The 19,324-nt window shown below is 45.3% G+C and overlaps 1 protein-coding gene and 1 long non-coding RNA gene across 2 annotated transcripts in view; one reads left to right on the top strand and one right to left on the bottom strand.

Annotated features, from left to right (window-relative positions):
• Window positions 1-2,286, bottom strand: part of LOC113597587 (uncharacterized) — a 58,772-nt gene extending 56,486 nt beyond the window's left edge. The window contains exon 1 of the long non-coding RNA XR_003418368.2: window positions 2,136-2,286. This is a non-coding gene — a long non-coding RNA (uncharacterized LOC113597587). The remainder of the gene's footprint in view (window positions 1-2,135) is intronic.
• CXHXorf38 (chromosome X CXorf38 homolog) lies at window positions 761-18,969 on the top strand. Its single transcript, XM_027054129.2, has 7 exons — window positions 761-1,029; window positions 1,200-1,334; window positions 7,125-7,244; window positions 9,098-9,247; window positions 9,763-9,942; window positions 16,850-17,012; window positions 17,462-18,969. The coding sequence occupies exons 1-6, from the start codon at window positions 814-816 to the stop codon at window positions 17,009-17,011; spliced, it is 963 nt and encodes a 320-aa protein (XP_026909930.1). The 5' UTR covers window positions 761-813; the 3' UTR covers window position 17,012; window positions 17,462-18,969.
• Window positions 18,970-19,324: the final 355 nt, after the last annotated feature.

Genomic DNA, 19,324 nt, shown 5'->3' with positions numbered 1-19,324 from the left:
CCTCATTACACTTATTCGGAGCTTAACTAAGACTGCCTAATGTAAGAAGCGCTAATTATAACCGAGAATACTAAATAATCATCATCTAAGCTGGATGCTTCAGGACCATAGTGGAAGAAGCTCTTACCGGGCTCAGGGCAGTACAGCCCTCCAGGATCCAGGGCATGCGTCGTCCCTGTTTGCCTCTGCTAGATGGCCCAGTGGCGGATGTTTTTGAACTTTGTGTCACCTTGGCACACTGCAGGAGCATGGTAGATGCGTGGTACAGGCAGCCGGTGGTCACTCCGCACTAATGCCTTTATTTGCCACAGCCAATGTGTGGGCTTAGGAACTAAATAAACTTCACAGAATTGCATAATGCAAGGAACATCTGTAATTCAAGATGTGTACCTTGAGCACCTTACACATCTCTACAATAAAAGAGGCACGGACACCAGGAGGGGGGAGTCGAATCGGGGACTGGCAGGGTTTCAGTTTGGGGAAATAGACTAGAGGGCGGAAGAGTTTCAGGTACAGGCTCTCTGGGCAAGCACTTGATAAAGGAATTAGGCGTCTGCGGTCCCCTAACGCTGGGGTGGTGCAGGTACCGGTTAAGCCAGAAGGCTCCGCCCAGGGATCAAGGAGGCTGCGCGAGGAGCTCAACACCCTCCCTTCGCCGTGCTCGTGGGGCCTGCCTCCAGGCGGGGCCAGGCCGACTGCGCAGCCGCCGCCCACTGCGCAGCCGCCGGCGACGGCGTCTTCCCAGGCTTCCGCGCCTGCGCACTGCCGCCTGCCCCGCCCCTCGCCCCGCTGCCTCCTGGGCTCGAGCGGGACATGGTGCTGTCTGAGCTGGCAGCGCGCCTCAACTGCGCCGAGTACAAGAACTGGGTGAAGGCGGGCCACTGCCTGCTGCTGCTGCGCGGCTGTCTGCAGGGTTTCGTCGCCCGCGAGGTGGTCGCCTTCCACCGCGGCCTGCTCGCCGCCGCCCCCAACCTGGGCCCCCGCGCCACCTGCTGCAGCGGCTCTCGGTGCAGCCCGCGCGCTCGCCAGGTGAGGCCAGGGCCGGGGACCTTGACCACCGCACCCTATCCCCTGTCCTGGTCCCCGAGCGCGGTGTCCCGAGCCCTCCCTGGGGCGGGGCCGACCGCAACGCTCCTCGTTCACTTGCCCAAAACAGCACCCCTCCGCCCGGGACCCCTTCTCACCGCCGCCCCCTGTAGTTTCAGCCTCAGTGTCAGGTATGCGCAGAGTGGAAACAGGAGATTTTGAAACACCACACCAACAGGAATGGAGACGTCCACTGGGGAAACTGCCGACCGGGCCGGTGGCCCGTCGACGCCTGGGAGGTGGCCAAGGTAAGCACCTGCTCGGGAGGATAGGAGGTGACCCACCAGGTAACTGGTCACTTGAAGCCCAGAGCCTCATAAACAGATGCGGGAGAGAGGAAAGGGTGTTTGATATAGGGTCTAGTGTTTACGAGGTTCAGGGCTGTTGTACTGGATCTAACCTAGGTTAGGGAAGTAGAAGCTTTCTTCTACTTTTCTGCTAACAAGGCAGTTGAGTTTGCTACCTGCTATAAGGAAAATTTCGACAAGAGATGCCGGTGACACCAGATGTAGAGTGAGCATCATGAGCACAGGCCCAGCTAAGGAGTAAAACTTTGAGGAGGTCGCGGTGAAGTGTGCAGCCAGATAGAAGACTATTAGGCCTGTTTTCAGATCTTTGCACTATGACTTACTAGCTGAGACAATTGGGGAATTTTTAAGAACTTTTTGATGTTTGCTAGAAGCCCTGTAGGGAGTGGGGAGGGGCAAAGTCACTTCCTAACACAAATTAACTTTTGCAGTCAGTCAATCTGCATACTAATTAGCAGCCAGGCACAAGCTTGGTGCCGTGAAAGCAGGGATCAGAGTCCCATTTCAGCTGCTGCTGTGTGACAGTAGCCCAGCCTCTGTACCCTAACCTCAAAAATGAGGAAGTTGGACTTGATCAGTGGCCACCAGGCTGGTGGCTATCGTGGACCCATAAACCCACCACATCTACACCCTCTTCCCTATTTTTTTGTTGTTGTTGTTGTTGCCACCATAGACTTGCCAACTTTTACCCAGAAAAGAAAGAAACCCAAAATTCTACCCTTGACTGTGACTGTCCCTTACCTGTTTGGTCTTTGTTGCTGCTTTCATACCCTTGGCATCCTCTTGAAGCCCTTGCCACCTGTTCATGCCCCTTTCTGTTGCTGTCATCAAAAGACCTTCCAGTCCTACCAGAGTATTTATATTCTCTTCCCAGCCACACCCTCCTCTTTTCTCCTCTCTGAACTTGCATGACCCACCCCCAACCCTGATAACACTATAATCTGTTTGTGCTCAGGGGAAGAATCTCTTGAGGGAGCTGACTGGTTTCTTTCTTTCTTTCTTTCGTTCTTTCGTTCTTTCGTTCTTTCGTTCTTTCTTTCTTTCCTTTTCTTTCTTTCCTTTTCTTTTCTTTCTTTCAGAAACCGAGAGAAAGAGTGTGAACGAGGGAGGGACAGAGAGAAGGAGACACAGAATCCGAAGTGGGCTCCAGGCTCCAAGCTGTCAGCACAGAGCTCAACACGGGGTCCAAAGTCAATGCAAGATCATGACCTGAGTGGAAGTCAGACCCTTAACCAACTGAGCCACCCAGGGTTTTTTTTTTCTTTCTTTTTTTTTTTTTTTTTTTTGAGTTTATTTATTTAGTTTGAGAGAAAGAGCATGTGAGAAGGGCAGAGGGCTCAAACTCACAAACCATGAGATCATGACCTGAACAGAAATCAGAAGTCAGACGCTTAACCCATTGAGCCACCCAGGCACCCCAAGGTTAGCTGACTGGTATCACTTTTAGTTCTTGATCACGAGTCCCATTGCTCTGGCCTCGCCTGTGTATAGGGCTCCTGTTTCTGGAGACAGCTGTTGCTGCCTTTCCTTCTGTAAGCTTCCACTCCTCCACCCTTACCCCCAGCTGCTGACTTTTTTCCTGGAGTTGATGCATGCCCTCAGATACATGCTTCTGCATCTTTTTGCCAGACCTACCAGCCTATCTCCATGTGCACCGTATTCCTTCTGCTAGAGTTGGAAGGGCATCTCTTACCGCCTGGGCTCTCCACTTGTGTGTCAGACCACGTTCCCTCCCACCTACCCACAGACCTTCAGTCTTCAAGTATCCACTCTTTCTCCCTGTCAGCTTAGTCCCATCACCATACAAATAGCTTTAACGTTGCCTCAGTTTATTTAATTTTTTTTTGAAAAAGAAAGAAAAGATTAAACATAGGGTTACCACATGACCTAGCAATTCCACTTCTAGGTTTATACTGAATGAATTTAGAAATATACGTCCACACAAAAACCACACACATTTGTGTGTGAGTGTTCCTAGCAGCACTATTCACGATAGCCGAAATGTGGAAACAACACAAATGTCCATCAGCTGATGAATGGATAAGCAAAATGTGGCCTGTCCATATAATGAGGTGTTATTTAGCCATAAAAGGAATGAAGTTGGTTGAACCTTGAGAACATTATGCCAAGTGAAAGAAGCCAGGCATATATTATATGAAACGTCCAGAATGGGCAGATATGTAGAGATAAAAGGTTAGTGGTTGCCAAGGCCTGGGGGTAAGAGGGAAGTGATAGTGAATGGAGGTAGAGGGCTTCTCTTTGGGGTGATGAAAATGTTCTAAAACGAACTGGTGATGGTTGCACAACCATGTGAATATACCAAAAACCGCTGGACTGTACATTTTTGTATCGCGGTGTAACTGACATATGACATTGTATCAGTTTTAGATGTGCAACAGAAGGGTTTGATAGGAGTATCGAGTGATTGGCCACATCACCATACATAGTTACAAAAAGTTTATTTTCTTGTGATGAGAACTTCTAAGATCTGCTGTTTCAGCTACTTTCAAATACAACACAGTATTATTAACTACAGGCACCATGCAGTACAATACATCCCCAGGACCTATGTATTTTATAACTGGAAGTCAGTTCCCTTCGACCCCCTTCACCTATATTGCCCGTTCCCACCCCCCACCTCTGAAAACCACCGATCTGTTCTCTGGATCGCTGAGCTTGGGTTTTTGCTTTGGTTTGGTTTAGATTCCACATAGAAGTGGGATCACACAATATTTGTCTTTCTCTGACTTATTTCACTCAGCATAAGGCCCTCAAGATCCATTCACATTGTTGGAAAGAACTGTATGCCTTGAACTGGTGAACTGTATGGTATGTGGATTATATCTCAATAAAGCCATTTAAAAAAAAAAAGCTTGAATAGATATTTGGGAAAATAAAATTTTAAAAGAAAGAAATGCTTCCCTTGAGCCATTCCCTCTAGCACTCTCCCCATCTCTCTGCCTGCCTCCCATGTGCATGCCCAGCAGAGCGTCTCAGAAAGGGTTTTATACCTGTTGTCTTTCCCTCAGCTCCCGGTCACTCCTCAACCCATTCCACCGTGGCTTCTGCCCCTCCCAGCACACTGCATCTATTTTGTCGGCACACTTGACCTCCAGTTCTGCAGCCTCATCTTTCTTACCTCTCAGACATTTGGCTCTCCTGGCCACTCTTGAAACAGTTGTGGCTCTGTGACATCATTCTCCCCCACAGGTTTCCTCCTCTCTCTCTGGCTCTTCCTCCTCCTCAGCCTCCTCCTGGTCCTCGGTGGACATTTCTCAGGCCTCTTCTGTCCACCTCTTCTCTTCTGGTGATATCGCTCCGGCCATGGAGTTCACCATTAAAGACTACCCTTATGCTAATGGCTCCCCATTTCGTACCCCTGGCCCTTCCCATATGCAAGTGCGTGCTCGACCCCTCTCCTTATTCCCTCCTGGGGACTTTGTATTTACTCCTCGAGCAGGACTCTTCATCTCTACCACCACCACCCCCCACCCCCGCCACCAAACCCATGGCCACACTCCAGCAGCAACTACCTACAACCACCCTCGATTCATCTCTCCCTCTCCACCCCCTTGTTTACACCTGCACAATAGTTGTGGATGCTTCTCTCCATCTCCACGTCACAACTCTCACCTCTCCTGCCTGGCCTCTGGCTGCAGCCTCCATCCCAGTCACCTCTGCTGCTCTGGTCATGTGTGGTCACCTCTGGTCCGTTCTCCACACTGCAGGATGTGTGGTGTTCAGGGGTAAATTGGCTCATTTTCTTCCCTTGCCTAAAACCCTCACGTGGCTTCCTGGTATCCTTCGAATAAACTCCAAACCCCTTTCCAGAGCCAGTAAAGCCCAGCACGATCTGGCCCCTGTTTGTTTCTCCAACTTCATCTCCCCCTACTCACTGAACACGCAGTAGAGGATAGTGAGAGGCAAGTAACAGGTGTTTCCCACCACGTGCCTTTGACATCTGGAACACGGTGGCATGCAACACCATTTTAAGAAACTCCTTTCAGTGGCAAGGAGGCAGCAAAGCCTCGCTGTCGGCTTCTAGTTCTGAAGAAAGGGAATAAGTCCTAGAATAAAACGTTAACATGGGAAAGACAGTTTTATACTGGCAAGAAAATGCCAGATGGGACGTTCCTTGTAATAGAAAAGAAAAACTGTGCCTGGTTTTGAGGCACCTAAGATCCCTTCTTAACTTTGGGATTATCCTCCCAGCGGGAGCTGAAGTGTTTTTTGTTGATGATGGTGGTGGGTTTTTTGGGTTTTTTTTTTCCAGTTTTACTGCCCTGCTTTGGCTGTGATAAGTTAACTTCTTTGTAAACATTGTAGCATCCACTATAGACTTTCAGAGGATCAGCAAGTCAGTGGCTGTTAAGACATGAAAAGACAGTGGTACTGGCTACTGTATCTTTTTTTTTAATGTTTATTCATTTTTGAGAGAGAGAGAGAGCGAGCATGAGCGGAGGGGCAGAGAGAAGGGGGGGGGGGGGGAGAAACAGAATCTGAAGCAGGCTCCAGGCTCTGAGCTTTCAACATAGCACACGGGGCTCGAACGCACAAACGGTGAGATCGTGACCTGAGCCAAAGTCCGATGCTTAACTGACTGAGCCAGCCAGGCGTCCCCCAAAGTTCTTAATTGTGTGAGGCTCCAGTGGAGGATTCCACCACCATCAGGAACATAGCCATGACTCTCCTTGGGGTGTGTTGGCACCGACCACAAGCCCTTTCTGTAATACCGTTACGAGCAGCACTATAGGAAATGTGGTTGCCTGCCTACTGAAATGTGTCTGTTTTTAGGAAAATAGGTCTCTCTATTTAGAGTTCTTATTGCAAGTAATTTTGCTTATGTCATCGTTTCTAGTTCCTTGGCAGGAATGTACTCTTGAGCTGCTGAGCTTGGTAAAATTATTGCATTCAGATGTAAATTTGGAACTGTTGCAGGAGAGAAATATGCCCAAGCCTTGCTGTGACACCATTTTGGGGGTCTGTGCCATAAAATCCTACAGAAGGCAAGATCACACTAGAACGAGGCCCTTCTGATATATCTAGTATCTCAAACCCTAGGATCCCATCTGCAACTCCTAGGTAGGTCATGCTCACGTTGCACTATCAGCACGGTAATTGCCAACATTTATGACCTGTTGGTTTACCGTGTGCCGGACACCGTCCTTCACCTGCATTAACTCATGTAATTCTCACAACATCCTTCGAAGTAGACGAGGACAGTTATCCCCTACTAACCAATGAGGACTCTGAGGGTAAGTAACTCGCCCAGGGTCACCCAAGTTGGCAGGTGACTGAGGTGGGATGTGAACCTGGCTCTATCACACTCCAAAGCCCAGGCTCACTTGGGAGTAACTATCACTTTTAAATTTTAAGTCTTCTTTAACAATTCAGCCACTGAAACCTCAGGAAGGAAAAGAGGGGGGATAAAAGGACTGCTTTCTACCTATGCTTCCTGCTTGTCCACCATTAGGAAAGGACAGTTATGCCAAGTGTTGAAGTATTTCTGATAGCAGAGGGATGGATAGAGCAACCCTTCGGTTATCACACTTGGCCAAGCCTTAGCTCTGACATTCTTTCCCAACCTGTGTTTTGGACTCACAAGGCTCTACCTTGAAACCGCAGTAAGAACATTCCAATCAGCATTTGGGAAACAGGCAAGTAACATTTGCCCACCGGTTCCTAGGGTTGGAGGAGACTCAGGTGTCCCTTGTGCCTCCCCTACTCTAGGCCTTCATGCCCCGAGGACTGGCAGACAAAACAGGCCCTGAGGAATGTGATGCCGTTGCCCTTTTAAGCCTCATCAACTCCTGTGATCACTTCATGATTGATCGAAAGAAAGTCACAGAGGTAAGAGCTGTCACATGTAAAACCATCCAGTGAGGGGCCCCTGGGTGGCTCAGTTGGTTAAGCGTCCAACTTCGGCTCAGGTCATGATCTCACAGTTTGTGGGTTTGAGCCCCACATCATGCTCAGATGCTGACAGGCCAGATCCTGGAGCCTGCTTCAGATGCTCTATCCCCCCCTCTCTCTGCCCCTTCCCCACTCATTCTTTCTCCCTCTCTCACTCAAAAATAAATAAACATTAAAAAATAATAATAAAAATAAAATCATCCAGTGAGAGTCAGTCGGGTCGGTGCTGTGAAGGGCAGCTGAGAAAGACACCCTGTGGTGCTCAAGCAGCCGTGCGCACACTCATGTAGCAGACGGTCTCTCCCCAGAACAGTGTCGTGCAGGGAAAGTTAGACTTTGGCTCAAGGTTGGCAACACTAAGTGGGCTAGTGGGGCCCACGTCGCATGCACCTTCTGTGTGTCCAAGAACCCCTATGAGAACGCAGGTAGGAGACTGGCCCCTGAGTTCTCCCTCACTGAAGTTTCCCAACACCTTGATCTTCTGTTCACTGCTAAAATAGATGAGCCACCAATTTCTCTCCCCTGGTCTGCCATAAACAGAAGTCAGGTAATTTTCCATATTAAAAAAAAAATAGGGGCGCCTGGCCGGCTCACTTGGTGGAGCATGTGACTCTTGATCTCGAGGTTGTAGATTCGAGCCACACGTTGGGTGTAAAGATTACTTAAAAAAATAAAACGTTTAAAAAATAAAAAATAGAGAGGAGTACATCACTCTGTCGGTCATGTGCCAGCATTTGAATCCTGCCCTTCTGAATCTCTTTGGCTAACCCTAACAGACAAGCAGTCTCCGAATAGATCACTATGCTTGTCAGATTTCCTCTGGGGGATTTAGACTTTCTGTTTCACCAGAGAACAGCTCTCGCACATTGATTAGTCTGAGGGTTGTCGAAAAGAGTATACAACGTACCTGGATTATATATAACATATAGAGAAAATGCACGTGTATTTTGCTGGCATGCTAGCAGCTGGAAGAACTGAGAATCTTTCATAATATCAGCAGACAAAAACTGTCACAGTACAAAGTCGACCTCTTCATATCTTTTAGCTAAGAATGTGGAAGACTTTATGTGAATTGTATACTAATACACAATGAGACAGAAGCATTTGTTATACAATATAGGCAAAAGTTGATTTTGTTTTCATCAGACTTGCCACATCAAAACACCCCCTTCGCCCACCTTCCTGGAGCTCCAACAATATTTAAGAGTTTTGCATTGTCTGCTTCAGCCTTTGGGTATACGTAGAGCCAGTAACCAATTCTCTTGCTCTTTGGCAGGTGGTTTTTTTTGTTTGTTTGTTTGTTTGTTTTTGATAAGAGTGGTCTTTTGTTGTTGTTGTTGTTATTTGTTTGTTTTTGAGAGAGAACGAGAGCAGGAGAAGGGCAGAGAGAGAGGGAGACAGGATCCGAAGTGGGCTCTGTGCTGACAGCAGTGAGCCACATGTGGGCCTTGAACTCACAAACCATGAGATCACAACCTGAGCCCAAGTCGGCTGCTCAAGTGACTGAGCCACCCAGGCACCCCTGGCAGGTGGTTTTAAGTTTAGAGATTTGGGAGGTTGTGTAAGAGATAACCAGCCAGTCACAAGATTTCAAGAGCCGACAATAGTTGTAGGCCTGTTTGTATTTCTCACTCGTTACTCCAAGTAGCAGGCGGTCAAACATCCCCCTGAAGCCTTGTGGATTTCATAATTAACAAAGCCTTTCTGCAGTTTTTCTTGGGAAGTCCAGAATTTCCATTTACCCCGTCATTTGACTTTGAAACCTTCTATCTTTTTTTGCCTTTCTGTAGGTGATTAGATGTCGTAATGAGATCATGCATTCTTCAGAGATGAAAGTGTCTTCTCTGTGGCTTCGAGATTTTCAGATGAAGATCCAAAATTTTCTGAATGAATTCAAGAATATTCCAGAGATTGTGGCAGCCTACGCCACAATAGAACAGGTAAAAATCAGATTTAACAGTTCTGGCATAAAGAACTAAGGAGAGGGGCGCCTGGGTGGCTAAGTTGGTTTAAGTGTCTGACTCTTGATTTCCACACAGGTCATGATCTTGAGGTTGGTGGCATCGAACCCCACGTCAGGCTCCATGCTATACCGTGGAGCCTGCTTGGGATTGTCTCTGCCCCTCCCCCGTGCATGCACAGTCTCTCTCTCTCTCTCTCAAAATAAATAAATGAACATTAAAAAAAAAAAAAAAACTAAGGGAAAAAAGCAACTCCAGTCACTCATTTAGAATTTGAAGTTTGTTGGATTTAAATGAAATTTTAGAATGTAAACAGGGGGGAAAATGTTGATACGAAATGCAGAATTGTGCTGGGCTTAAGAAGCTTTTCTGTGGTCACAAGATATTACTAAAATGGATACAGTCAAAGAGGTTTAGTTATAAATTCTTTGAGCAATCCAGTGAAACATCTTTTCCATTCCATTATTCATATATTTGTTCGATGATTCAAACAGCTGTTGATATCTGACTGGGCTGTTCACATCCCTGCAGAAGATCAGCTAGATGGATGTGAATATGAAACAGGAGTTTACCTGAGTGAGAGCCAAGTAAATGAAATAGAAATGGAATTACTAAAGGAGAAACTTCAAGAGATCTATCTTCAAGCACAAGAACAAGACGTGTTGCCTGAAGAGGTAAAAAAAAAAAAGTATTCTATTCTCTGTGCGAGTAGACCAAAGAAAGGCACCAGGGAGGAAGAGTAGCTTGTTTCAACATATTGCCAGTTATGTTTCTGATTTATAAGTCCGATCATTTCCAGAAATGCATGTTCTTTTGACACAGACTAACACTACCTTTAAACAAATATTTTCCCTCGATCAGCAGATATCTGAGTGCCTAATGTGTGCACAGAGTGGCACAACACGGTAAGGGCTCCAACAGGTTTCTGAACAAAAGGCTCTGGGGATTCTCTGCAAGTCGAGAGGGGATTGCAAAAAAAGACTTTGCTGAGAAGATGCTGTTGAGCCAGGACTAGGAGGATCACGTAAGAGTTTGGAAACTGGCATGAGTGGAAGGGTGTTCTTGGCAGGAGGAACAGCACTTGCAGAGGTATAGAAGAATAACTTGGGCCTGAGCAGTGGTAAGGCCAGCATAGAAGATGTGGTCAGATGCGAGGGCAGTCAGGTAGCTTGAAGCCGTATTTTGAAAGGTTTGTTGTGCTTTTCCAAGGGGCTTGGACCTTATTCCTAAAAAGCAGTAGGGAGCCAATGGGTGTTTTTAGGCCAGAAAGAGTTAATCAAATGGATCCAGTATGGCTTTTAGAAAGTTAACTCATGGTAGTTGGAGGTTGGAGACTTGCAGGATGGTGTCACAGCCATGCGAGGTTGGAGAAAGGACAGAAACGAGAGGTGCGGTGGAGGGGCCGCATTCTGGAGGCATTGCTTGGGTAGAGCTGATGGCTCTTAGTGGATGCTTATATTACTTGGAGTGTGGCATGGGGCTGGAAGGAGGTGGGGAAGGAGGGGGTCAAAGGATCAACAAGGTTTCCAGCTTAGGCCCCTGCAGGCTAATGATGGCCGTAAGTCCTGATAGGGAATACAGGAGAAATGAATCCCCTTTGTTACATGCAAGGTATAAAAAAGCAGTGTTCTGGTAAAATTCAGACGTATTCCAGTACTTGCTGGATTGGAATTTTACATCACCAGGAAATCTTGGACAAATCATTTTTCCTCTCCATTGTACCATATCCAAGCAAAGTAGTTTTGCTGGTTGCCTCTTTAAACACAGAGTGTTTATTTACTATAAAGTATTTTGTTCATTAAGCCGTGCTCCTTACTGGTCCATATGCATATGTTAATCATTCTGACCTTGACCTAGATGATTCATTCAGCCTGGTGAGCTTCTAATTTAGCAGCGGGACCAGGTACCACTGGTTTCTGGATGCTCCCACCCCAGCACAGCATAGGTGTTTACAATGATGAAGAGGACAGTTAAGTCTTGTATTTTCTAAACCCGGGTGTTTTACCTTACTTTATTTTAAAATACCATTAGAACCAGGGGCATCTGGGTGGCTCAGTTGGTTCAGCATCCAACTCTCAATTTCGGTTCAGGTCATGATCTCAAGGTTCGTGGGATCGAGCCCTGTGTTGGGCTCTGCACTGACAGTTTGGAGCCTCCTTGGGATTCTCTCTCTCCATCATCTCTCTCTGTTCCTCCCCCATTTGTGTGCTTGCCCTCTCTCTCTCTCTCTCTCTCTCTGTCTCAAAATAAATAAATATAAAAAAAAAAAATAAAATACCATTAGAACCAGCCCCAATTTTCTTTCTGCTGCTTTTGTTAGAAGCAGTGTAGAACAGAACAAGACAACAATGGGGTTGGAGAGGAGGGGTCAGACTCAAGCCCCTTGAGTGGTCACTAGCTCTGTCTTCTCTCTTGAGGGACCTGTGGTTCTTTTTTTTTTTTTCTGTCTGTGTAACACACAGCAAAATGCATCTGTACAGGAGCACGCTCAAGCCAGGAGTCTGTGTAATTTAGAAGCTGGAAGGGAACCTGGCGGTCACCATATCCCCTGCTTTACATGCCAGGCAGCAACCCCAAGGAGCAGGCAGGAACAGAAGAGTGTGAGGGTTGGCGCAGGGGTCTCCCTCCTCTGGTCCTGTGCCTTTCCACATGCGGCACTGCAGATCTCGTATCGCTGAGGTGCTGGCAGCTGTCAATTCTGAACCCTCATTACCTCTGCTTTACAGAGAGGAAACTGGGGTTGGGTGGCCTGTTCTCTGCATCCCAAAGCCTCTATATAGAATTGATAAATTTGCATTTTTCCTGCTTTCTATTCAGTAGACCATGGCATTTCTCTTGATATTTCAATTGATCAAAATGTAAGTTAGGATTGATTGGCACATTATCTGAAAGAATTTGAAGGTTGGCTTTCCATGATGCGTGGAACTGATCTCTTTTGAAAGTTCCACACCATACATGATTATCCACATTCTTTAGGGTGAGCCTCCAAAGTCTGAAGATTTGCTAAGCCAAATGGCAGTGAATTGAAAATGTCATCAGCTGCGGCTGACTGTTAGTTTCAGCTGAGGTCATGATCTCGCGGTTCATGGGTTTGAGCCCCACATCAGGCTCTGCGCTCACAGCACGGAGCCTGCTTCAGATCCTCTGTGTCCCTGTCTCTGCCCCTCTCCCTCCCTCTCTCAAAAATGAATAAATGTTAAAAAAAAAAAAAATTTTTTTTAATTCAGCTAAAGCATGTCAAGCGCAGTAAGTGGTTAAAAAACATGTAAGGAATTTGTGCATTCTTTAAAACCATTCCTGATATCTTAAACCCTGGTGAAGAGACCATCTCCACAGAGACCCCTGGGGAGACATAAGCAGAAGGGGCAGTGACAGATGTACCTGACTCAGTCAGAAAAAGGATTGAAATGACCCTTCATTTATTATATTCCAGAAAATACTTACAGAGCATGTACCTACTATGTGCCAGACACAGTTCTAGAAGCTTGGTGTGCATCAGTGACCAAAACAAAGATCCCCGTAGGGGGAGACAGTAAAGAGTCAATGTAGTAAGCAAACGGCGCTTCTCAGCTTTAGAAGAAGTACTGTGTCAAGCACAGAATGGGGGACGAGGAGTAGCAGAGTGGGGACAAGTATCAGGTTGCAACCGGGTGGTCAGGTTGGCCCCCTGGAAAAGGTGAGGATTAGCCATGTGCACATGTGCAGGGAGAGCCTTCAGGCAGGGGGCACAGCAATGTGAGCAGGATGGCTGGGGTGCGGATAGAGAAAGAAAAGCGTGTGAGGAGGTAAGAGAAAGTAAGGCAAAGAAAGCAGGTCATATTGGCCCATGAGCCATCAGAAGGATGTAGGCTCTTACTCCTGCGATGGCCGCTGTGGGACAGGAGCAGGGAGACACACAAGGAGGCTCCTGCACTTACCGGGTTCAGACCAGGACAGAAGTGTAGACATGGTATGGTGAGAAGGTGCGCACATGGGGGCATGTAGAGACGTCAAAGACAAGTCCAAGGGTTTGGGATTAAGCAGAAGAATGGGGATGCTAAGCATGTTTTGCCTAGAGCAGCACATGGCACATAGTAGACTGGCTCTTGATAAGTATTTGTGGAATGAATGTACCAGACACAATGCTAAGTTCTTGGAGTAGATTATTTCTTTTTTTATTAAAAAAAATTATATTTAATGCTTGTTTATTTTTGAGAGACACAGAGCATGAGCAGGGGAGGGGCAGAGAGAGAGGGAGACACAGAATCCGAAGCAAGCTCCAGGCTCTGAGCTGTCAGCACAGCGCCTGACGCGGGGCTTGAACCCATGAACCTCGAGATCATGACCTGAGCCGCTGTTGGATGCTTAACCAACTGAGCCACCCAGGCGCCCCAGAGTAGATTATTTCTAGTGCTCACCAGAATCCTAGGTGGTGTTGGTAGCCTCATCTTTCATTGGCATATGTGGAAGTGAGCTCAGAGAGGTCAAGTGTCTTACCCAAACTTACACAGCTGGTTAAGTGGTAAAGCTGGGCTTCAAAATCCAAGTCTGTCTGACTACATTCCGTGATTTTTCTAGTACTTTCAGCTTTTCCATCTCTATTTCCTCTTCTCCCTTTACATATAAACGTGCAGAAGTCTTCCCTATTCTTAATTTAAAAAATTTTTTGACTGTGTCTCTGCACCGCCCCCACCACCCCACCAAACTAAAATAATCACCCCTCTTAAGCACATTTCAAGGGCACAGAGGATCAAGAGGTCACAGCAAAAGGATCACAGTGCCCAAGTCATCCAATGAGAAGGTCTCTGGAGAGGGGGAGGAAGGCCCCCACTCCATCTTGGAGTGTGTGCAGTTCGCAGACCCAGCCAGCAGTGTCATGGGCATCTGATGGGAACCCAGTACCAAGCACAGGCATAAGCGCTAACAGTGCAGTATCCACAGTTACCAACGTGTGCTGGGGGTAATGTCGTCAGTGTGATCTTTCACATTTTTATGGTTTCCAGATTTATTATTTAAAGCCCAGGTAACTTTGAGGAGCAGTAGACTTGCTTCCAGCTGTGTAATAAACAGCCTGTTCCCCTCTACTTAACTAACGTGTCTGGAGATCTCTGGCAGTCTTTAGCTCCTCGCTGGCCCTCCCGGATCCCTGTTCGTCCTAGCCACAAGCCACAGCCAGTCTTCTCCCTCCCTCCCATCCCACCATCATCTAGCATCTGGCTGTTTCATGTGCCTACATCACAATAACCTGAGTGCGTGCTTAGCTTATGCCCCACATCTACTGCATCAGAATCAATTATGAATTCTCTGTAAAGTTTAAGAACCACCACTCTGCTAGGAGTAAGGTACTCCATTGCTTTTCTTCATCAGATTTAAGTCATCTTGACTTAGCTTGGAGTTCAGGATCCCCCCATTAAAAAAATTCACCATGCCCCCCAAATATGAGTGGCTCTCATTTAAGCAAAGTGACCGGTTAGGGGATCCTGAGGATAAGCCCAGTGAAAACACTTCCATTGTACTATTCTGAGAGTACTTGTATTAGTTTAAGCGTTGGGAAGTATGCATTATTGGTGGGAGTTTGAATCAGCATAGTAACCTCTATACATGGTAGTTTGGGCAAAATCTATTAACAGTAAAAGAGAAAACTAACACCACGTTCCACTTCTAAAAACAGATCCTACAAATAGCCGGTCACTTGTGCAAAATGACACGTGTACCAGGTTAGTTACTCCAGCATTATTGCTCCTAACAGAAGACTTGAAATAACATGTTAAAATGTGAAGCATCCATAACTCAAATACTATATAGTCATTAAAAAAAATAATGAGGCCACTCTTTCTAATCTGCCACAGAAAAAAAACTCGGTTGAGGGACAGCGTCTAGTATGCTGCCATTTGTGTTTTTTAAAATGTGTGTCAGTCATAGTTATTGTGAAAAAACTTTTAAATGTGTATGTATACATGTATATATGTGTGCTCACATGTAAGTCTCTGGAAGAAACACAAGAAACTTTGTTGTGGTCCCCTCTGAAGATAGGAGCTGGGTGACTGGGGACAGGGTGGGGAAGAAGACTGACTTTTTACCTTGTTCCCCTGTGTTCATTTTGAATTCTGTACATGTACATTTATTACTATTAAACATACATATATTTTATAAGTATTTAATATACACATATTCAATAGTAATAAATGTGCAGCTATAAATTCCAAATGAAAGGGCATCATTTTGTTTTAATATTACAGTATACATATATATGTGTGCATACATGTGTGCCCGTGTGTGTGTGTGTGTGTGTGTGTGTACATACACATATAGAGATAGAGACAGATATATAGCCCTTTCTTACAAATGCAGGAAGTTTTTTTTTTTTTTCAAATGCAGGAAGTTTTAAAGCAAAAAGAGTTAAAAATTTTTTCCCCATTTTTATGAGATGTAATTGACATGCAGCTTAAGGCATACAGCATGATGATTTGACCTACATATACTGTAAAATGGTTACCACGGTAAGTTTAGTTAATATCCATCTGCTCATACAGATACAAACAAAAAATAAGAAAAAAACTTTTCCTGGTGATGCGAACGCTTAGGATTTACTCTTGTAACAAATGTCCTGTATATCACACAGCAGTGTTCGCTGTAATCATCGTGTTGTACATTCCATCCCTAGTACTTTTTTATCTTATAACTAAAGTTTGTTACATTTTGATCCCCTCCCTCTCATTCCCTCTCTGCCCCACCCCATCCCCCCTTCAGGTTACAACAATTCTGATCTCTTGGTCTTTGAGTTTGCTTTTTGGGGCTTTTTTTTTTTTTTCTTAAGATTCCACGTATAAATCATACAGTATTTGTCTTTCTCTGACTTCTTTCACTTAGCATAATGCCCTGAAGGTCCATCCACGTTGTCACAAATGCAGGATTTCCTCCTTTTTTTTATGGCTGAATAATATCCCATGGTATATATATGTACCACAACTTCTTTATCCATTCATCTATCGATGGATACTTAGGCTGTTTCCACATCTTGGCTGTTGTTAATAATGCTGCTCATGAACATGGGGCTGCAGATATCTCTTCCACATGGTGTTTTCATTTCCTTCAGATATATTCCCAGAAGTAGAATTGCTGGATCTCATGGTAATTCTGTTTAATTTTTTTGAGGAACCTCCATACTGTTCTCCATAGTGGCTACACCAGTTTACATTCCCACCAGCAGCGCACAGGGGGTCCCTTTTGACCACATCTTCACCAGCATCTATTACCTCTTGTCTTTTTGATGATGGCCACTCTGACAGGCACATGGTGAGATTTCATTGTGGTTTTGTTTTGCATTTCCCTGATGATTAGTGATGTTGAGCACCTTTTCATGTACCTGTTGTACCTGAGTTGTACGAGTTCTTTATATATTTTGGATGTTGGCCCCTAAAAGCAAAAAAAAAACAACAAAAAAAACTTGAGACAAGCAGACACCCCTTTGTGTAGCCCCAGAACCAGCTACTGGTGGACACATGAGCAAGAGACAGTCTTGAAGCTAGTAAGTTTTTCATCAGAATTATAAGCCTGCTATAAAATTTTCTAAGCCATACATTGTGTGGTTTCCTCTTGCAGATCTTAAATCGACTGGAAGTAGTGAAAGAATTTCTGAGAAACAATGAGGATCTTAGAAATGGTCTTACCGAAGATATACAGAAGCTAGACAGCCTCCATCTACAGCATCAAAAACCAAGTTCAAAGGAACCTGGGGCACAGACACCTGAAGGGAAGGCCTGAGGTGAGTTTAGACCTACGAGGTTAAGTAAGGATAGAATAACCTCATCTCTCTGATGCCTGTTCTCTTATGTAAGGCCATAATGAACTCACAATTTAGTCTAACCCGAAGTTTTTCTGTGTCCTTATTATTTGAAAGAAAGGACACTGAGCCCTGCGCTCTTTCTAATTGATGGTTCTCACATCTGTGAACTAATTCAACATAATCTGCCTGTCAGCTGTGTTTAGTCAAATATACCTGAGGTCATTGGTCTAGTCTTAACTAAATCAACTTTCTAACATAATCCAAAAGCACATCAGCCCTAAAATGACACCAGGGATCCCTAGCTCTTCCCTGTGGCATTACTAGCAACTTGTTAATTTCCATAAGAAGAACTTGTTAAAATAACTGTCTTTGGTGTTTTACATTTTTCCTTTCAAATAAAGAAAATTAAACATTTTCTCTTGTTTTAGGCTGCCCTTTGACAAAACCCAGGCATGTTATGTGAAGGTCGGCATGGCTTCAATCTCAGCCCTTCTTTTCTGTGCAAAAGGAAAAACTTAACAGAGTGCACCACCCAAACAAAAAGGAATCTTTGTTGTCTTGTCTTGGACTTTCCTTTGACTCTTTGGGAATATTTTTTTTAATATTCGTAAGCTTGGTGTTGTGTTATCTGTAACCCACCAAAAAATGTTAGATACTGTTGTACCAAAACTTGCTGTCACCCAGGGGTTTTTTTTTTGTTTTTTTTTTTTTCTTTTGTTTGTTTTGGTTTATTGGTTTTGCGGGAAGGTTTTTGCTATTCTTTTCTGATCCTAAACTTAAGCTGCTTAACACAGTAAAGGCTATTTGGCCAGCCCTGGGCGAAGGGTCACAAAGAGTTCTCTGCCAGCTGGCACACAAGCCCTATCCCTACCCCCTTCCTAAAAAAAGTCTCGTTTACGAGGGGTGCCCAAGGGGCAGGCTGTGATGTAAATCCTTCCTTTTTGAAAGAAGGCAAGAAAAGAGATTGCCCATTTTCTAGCCATTTCCAATTTAGTACAGAACTGTTGCTACCTATTTCTGGTAGCCCCGGGCACTAGGGCAAGGAGGTGGGCCCAGGATGGTCAGTGGGGACCAGAGAACACAGTGACTTGATTGACCAAAGCAGGCAGAAGAAGGCCCATGCCAGTCTCACAAACGGGAATGTCGGGGATAGCTTCACAGTTACTGACCTGTTTATGGTACTCCTGGGAAAAGTCAACTCCCGTGGCAATCCCCTCTTTCCGCTCATTAATATCCTGAGTGCACAGGGCCTAGGCCTCATGTGCTCCATGAATATTTGTTGACCGAAGGATCCACAGATGCTTATTCATACACATGAATGTTAGACCACTAACTAAACCAACCTGGTCCTTTGTTATGAGATTTAAGAGTGAAATACCAACATTCTTTTAGAAATTCAAAGGCATCATTTTTCTTTCAGCAGATTGACAGATTCATTTGTACTTCCTCTATCCCCAAAAGTCATCTACTTCTGACTTTATCCTGTCTGTTTCCTAAACTGCAAAACCACTGTCCAGTCATATGCAGTGGTCCGGGGATCAGCCTCACCCTTCCCTACCTCTGCTCCTGTTCAAAGCCAGCAGTGCCTAACTGGGCCATGTCACCTCTGGACCTTCCGGAACAGAATTGCCTCATTCCCTGCTTCCTGGAGGAGATGCTTCCACTCCAACCCCAAATGAAGCCATCCTCCTTTGCTTACTGAGCTGCCCATCAAGGATGTGACCCTGTAGGGGCACCTGGGTGGCTCAGTCAGTTAAGTGTCCGACTCTTGATTTTGACTCAGGTCATGATCTTGTGGTTCGTGGGTTGGAGCCCCACACTGGGCCCCACGCTGACAACTGATAGTGTGGAGCCTGCTTACAATTCTCTCTCCCCCCTTCCTTGCTAGCGTATGCTGTCTCAAAATAAATAAATAAACATTAAAAAAAAAAAAAAAGGATGTGGTCTCTAGAGAATGGGGAGAGGGTGAAGTGTATTTGGTATATTTTTATATTAAAATGAGTGTAATATAATGCTGTAAACCCTGGATAAATACAAACATGCCTGTAACTTAACTATTTGGTCTTGAATCATACATTTTCTTTCTCCCTTCATTTCATGCAGCTCCTTTAGAAGACATCAACAGTAAAGTAAGAATTTTCATTCATCTCACAACTATCCCCAAACCAAGAAGTTTGCTGAAACATTTCCTAGCTTCTAGATACAAGGTACAAGAGTTGGGATCAAATTAAATTTTGAGTCCCTAACCAATTTAAGACCTGATTTCTAACTTTAGGAACTTAGGGTTATGA

This window comes from Acinonyx jubatus, chromosome X (genome assembly GCF_027475565.1).
Source record: "Acinonyx jubatus isolate Ajub_Pintada_27869175 chromosome X, VMU_Ajub_asm_v1.0, whole genome shotgun sequence".
In the NCBI taxonomy this organism is placed as follows: domain Eukaryota; kingdom Metazoa; phylum Chordata; class Mammalia; order Carnivora; family Felidae; genus Acinonyx; species Acinonyx jubatus.
The sequence above is the reverse complement of the archived record's forward strand: the minus strand, read 5'-3'. Positions and strand labels throughout refer to the sequence as shown.

What these genes read in the sequence shown, in the direction of transcription:
- CXHXorf38 (XM_027054129.2), top strand. Translation starts at nt 814, where the DNA reads ATGGTGCTGTCTGAGCTGGCAGCGCGCCTCAACTGCGCCGAGTACAAG. An exon ending in ATCGAAAGAAAGTCACAGAG is followed by an intron (nt 7,245 to 9,097) that starts GTAAGAGCTGTC and finishes GCCTTTCTGTAG; the next exon opens with GTGATTAGATGTCGTAATGA. An exon ending in CCTACGCCACAATAGAACAG is followed by an intron (nt 9,248 to 9,762) that starts GTAAAAATCAGA and finishes TGATTCAAACAG; the next exon opens with CTGTTGATATCTGACTGGGC.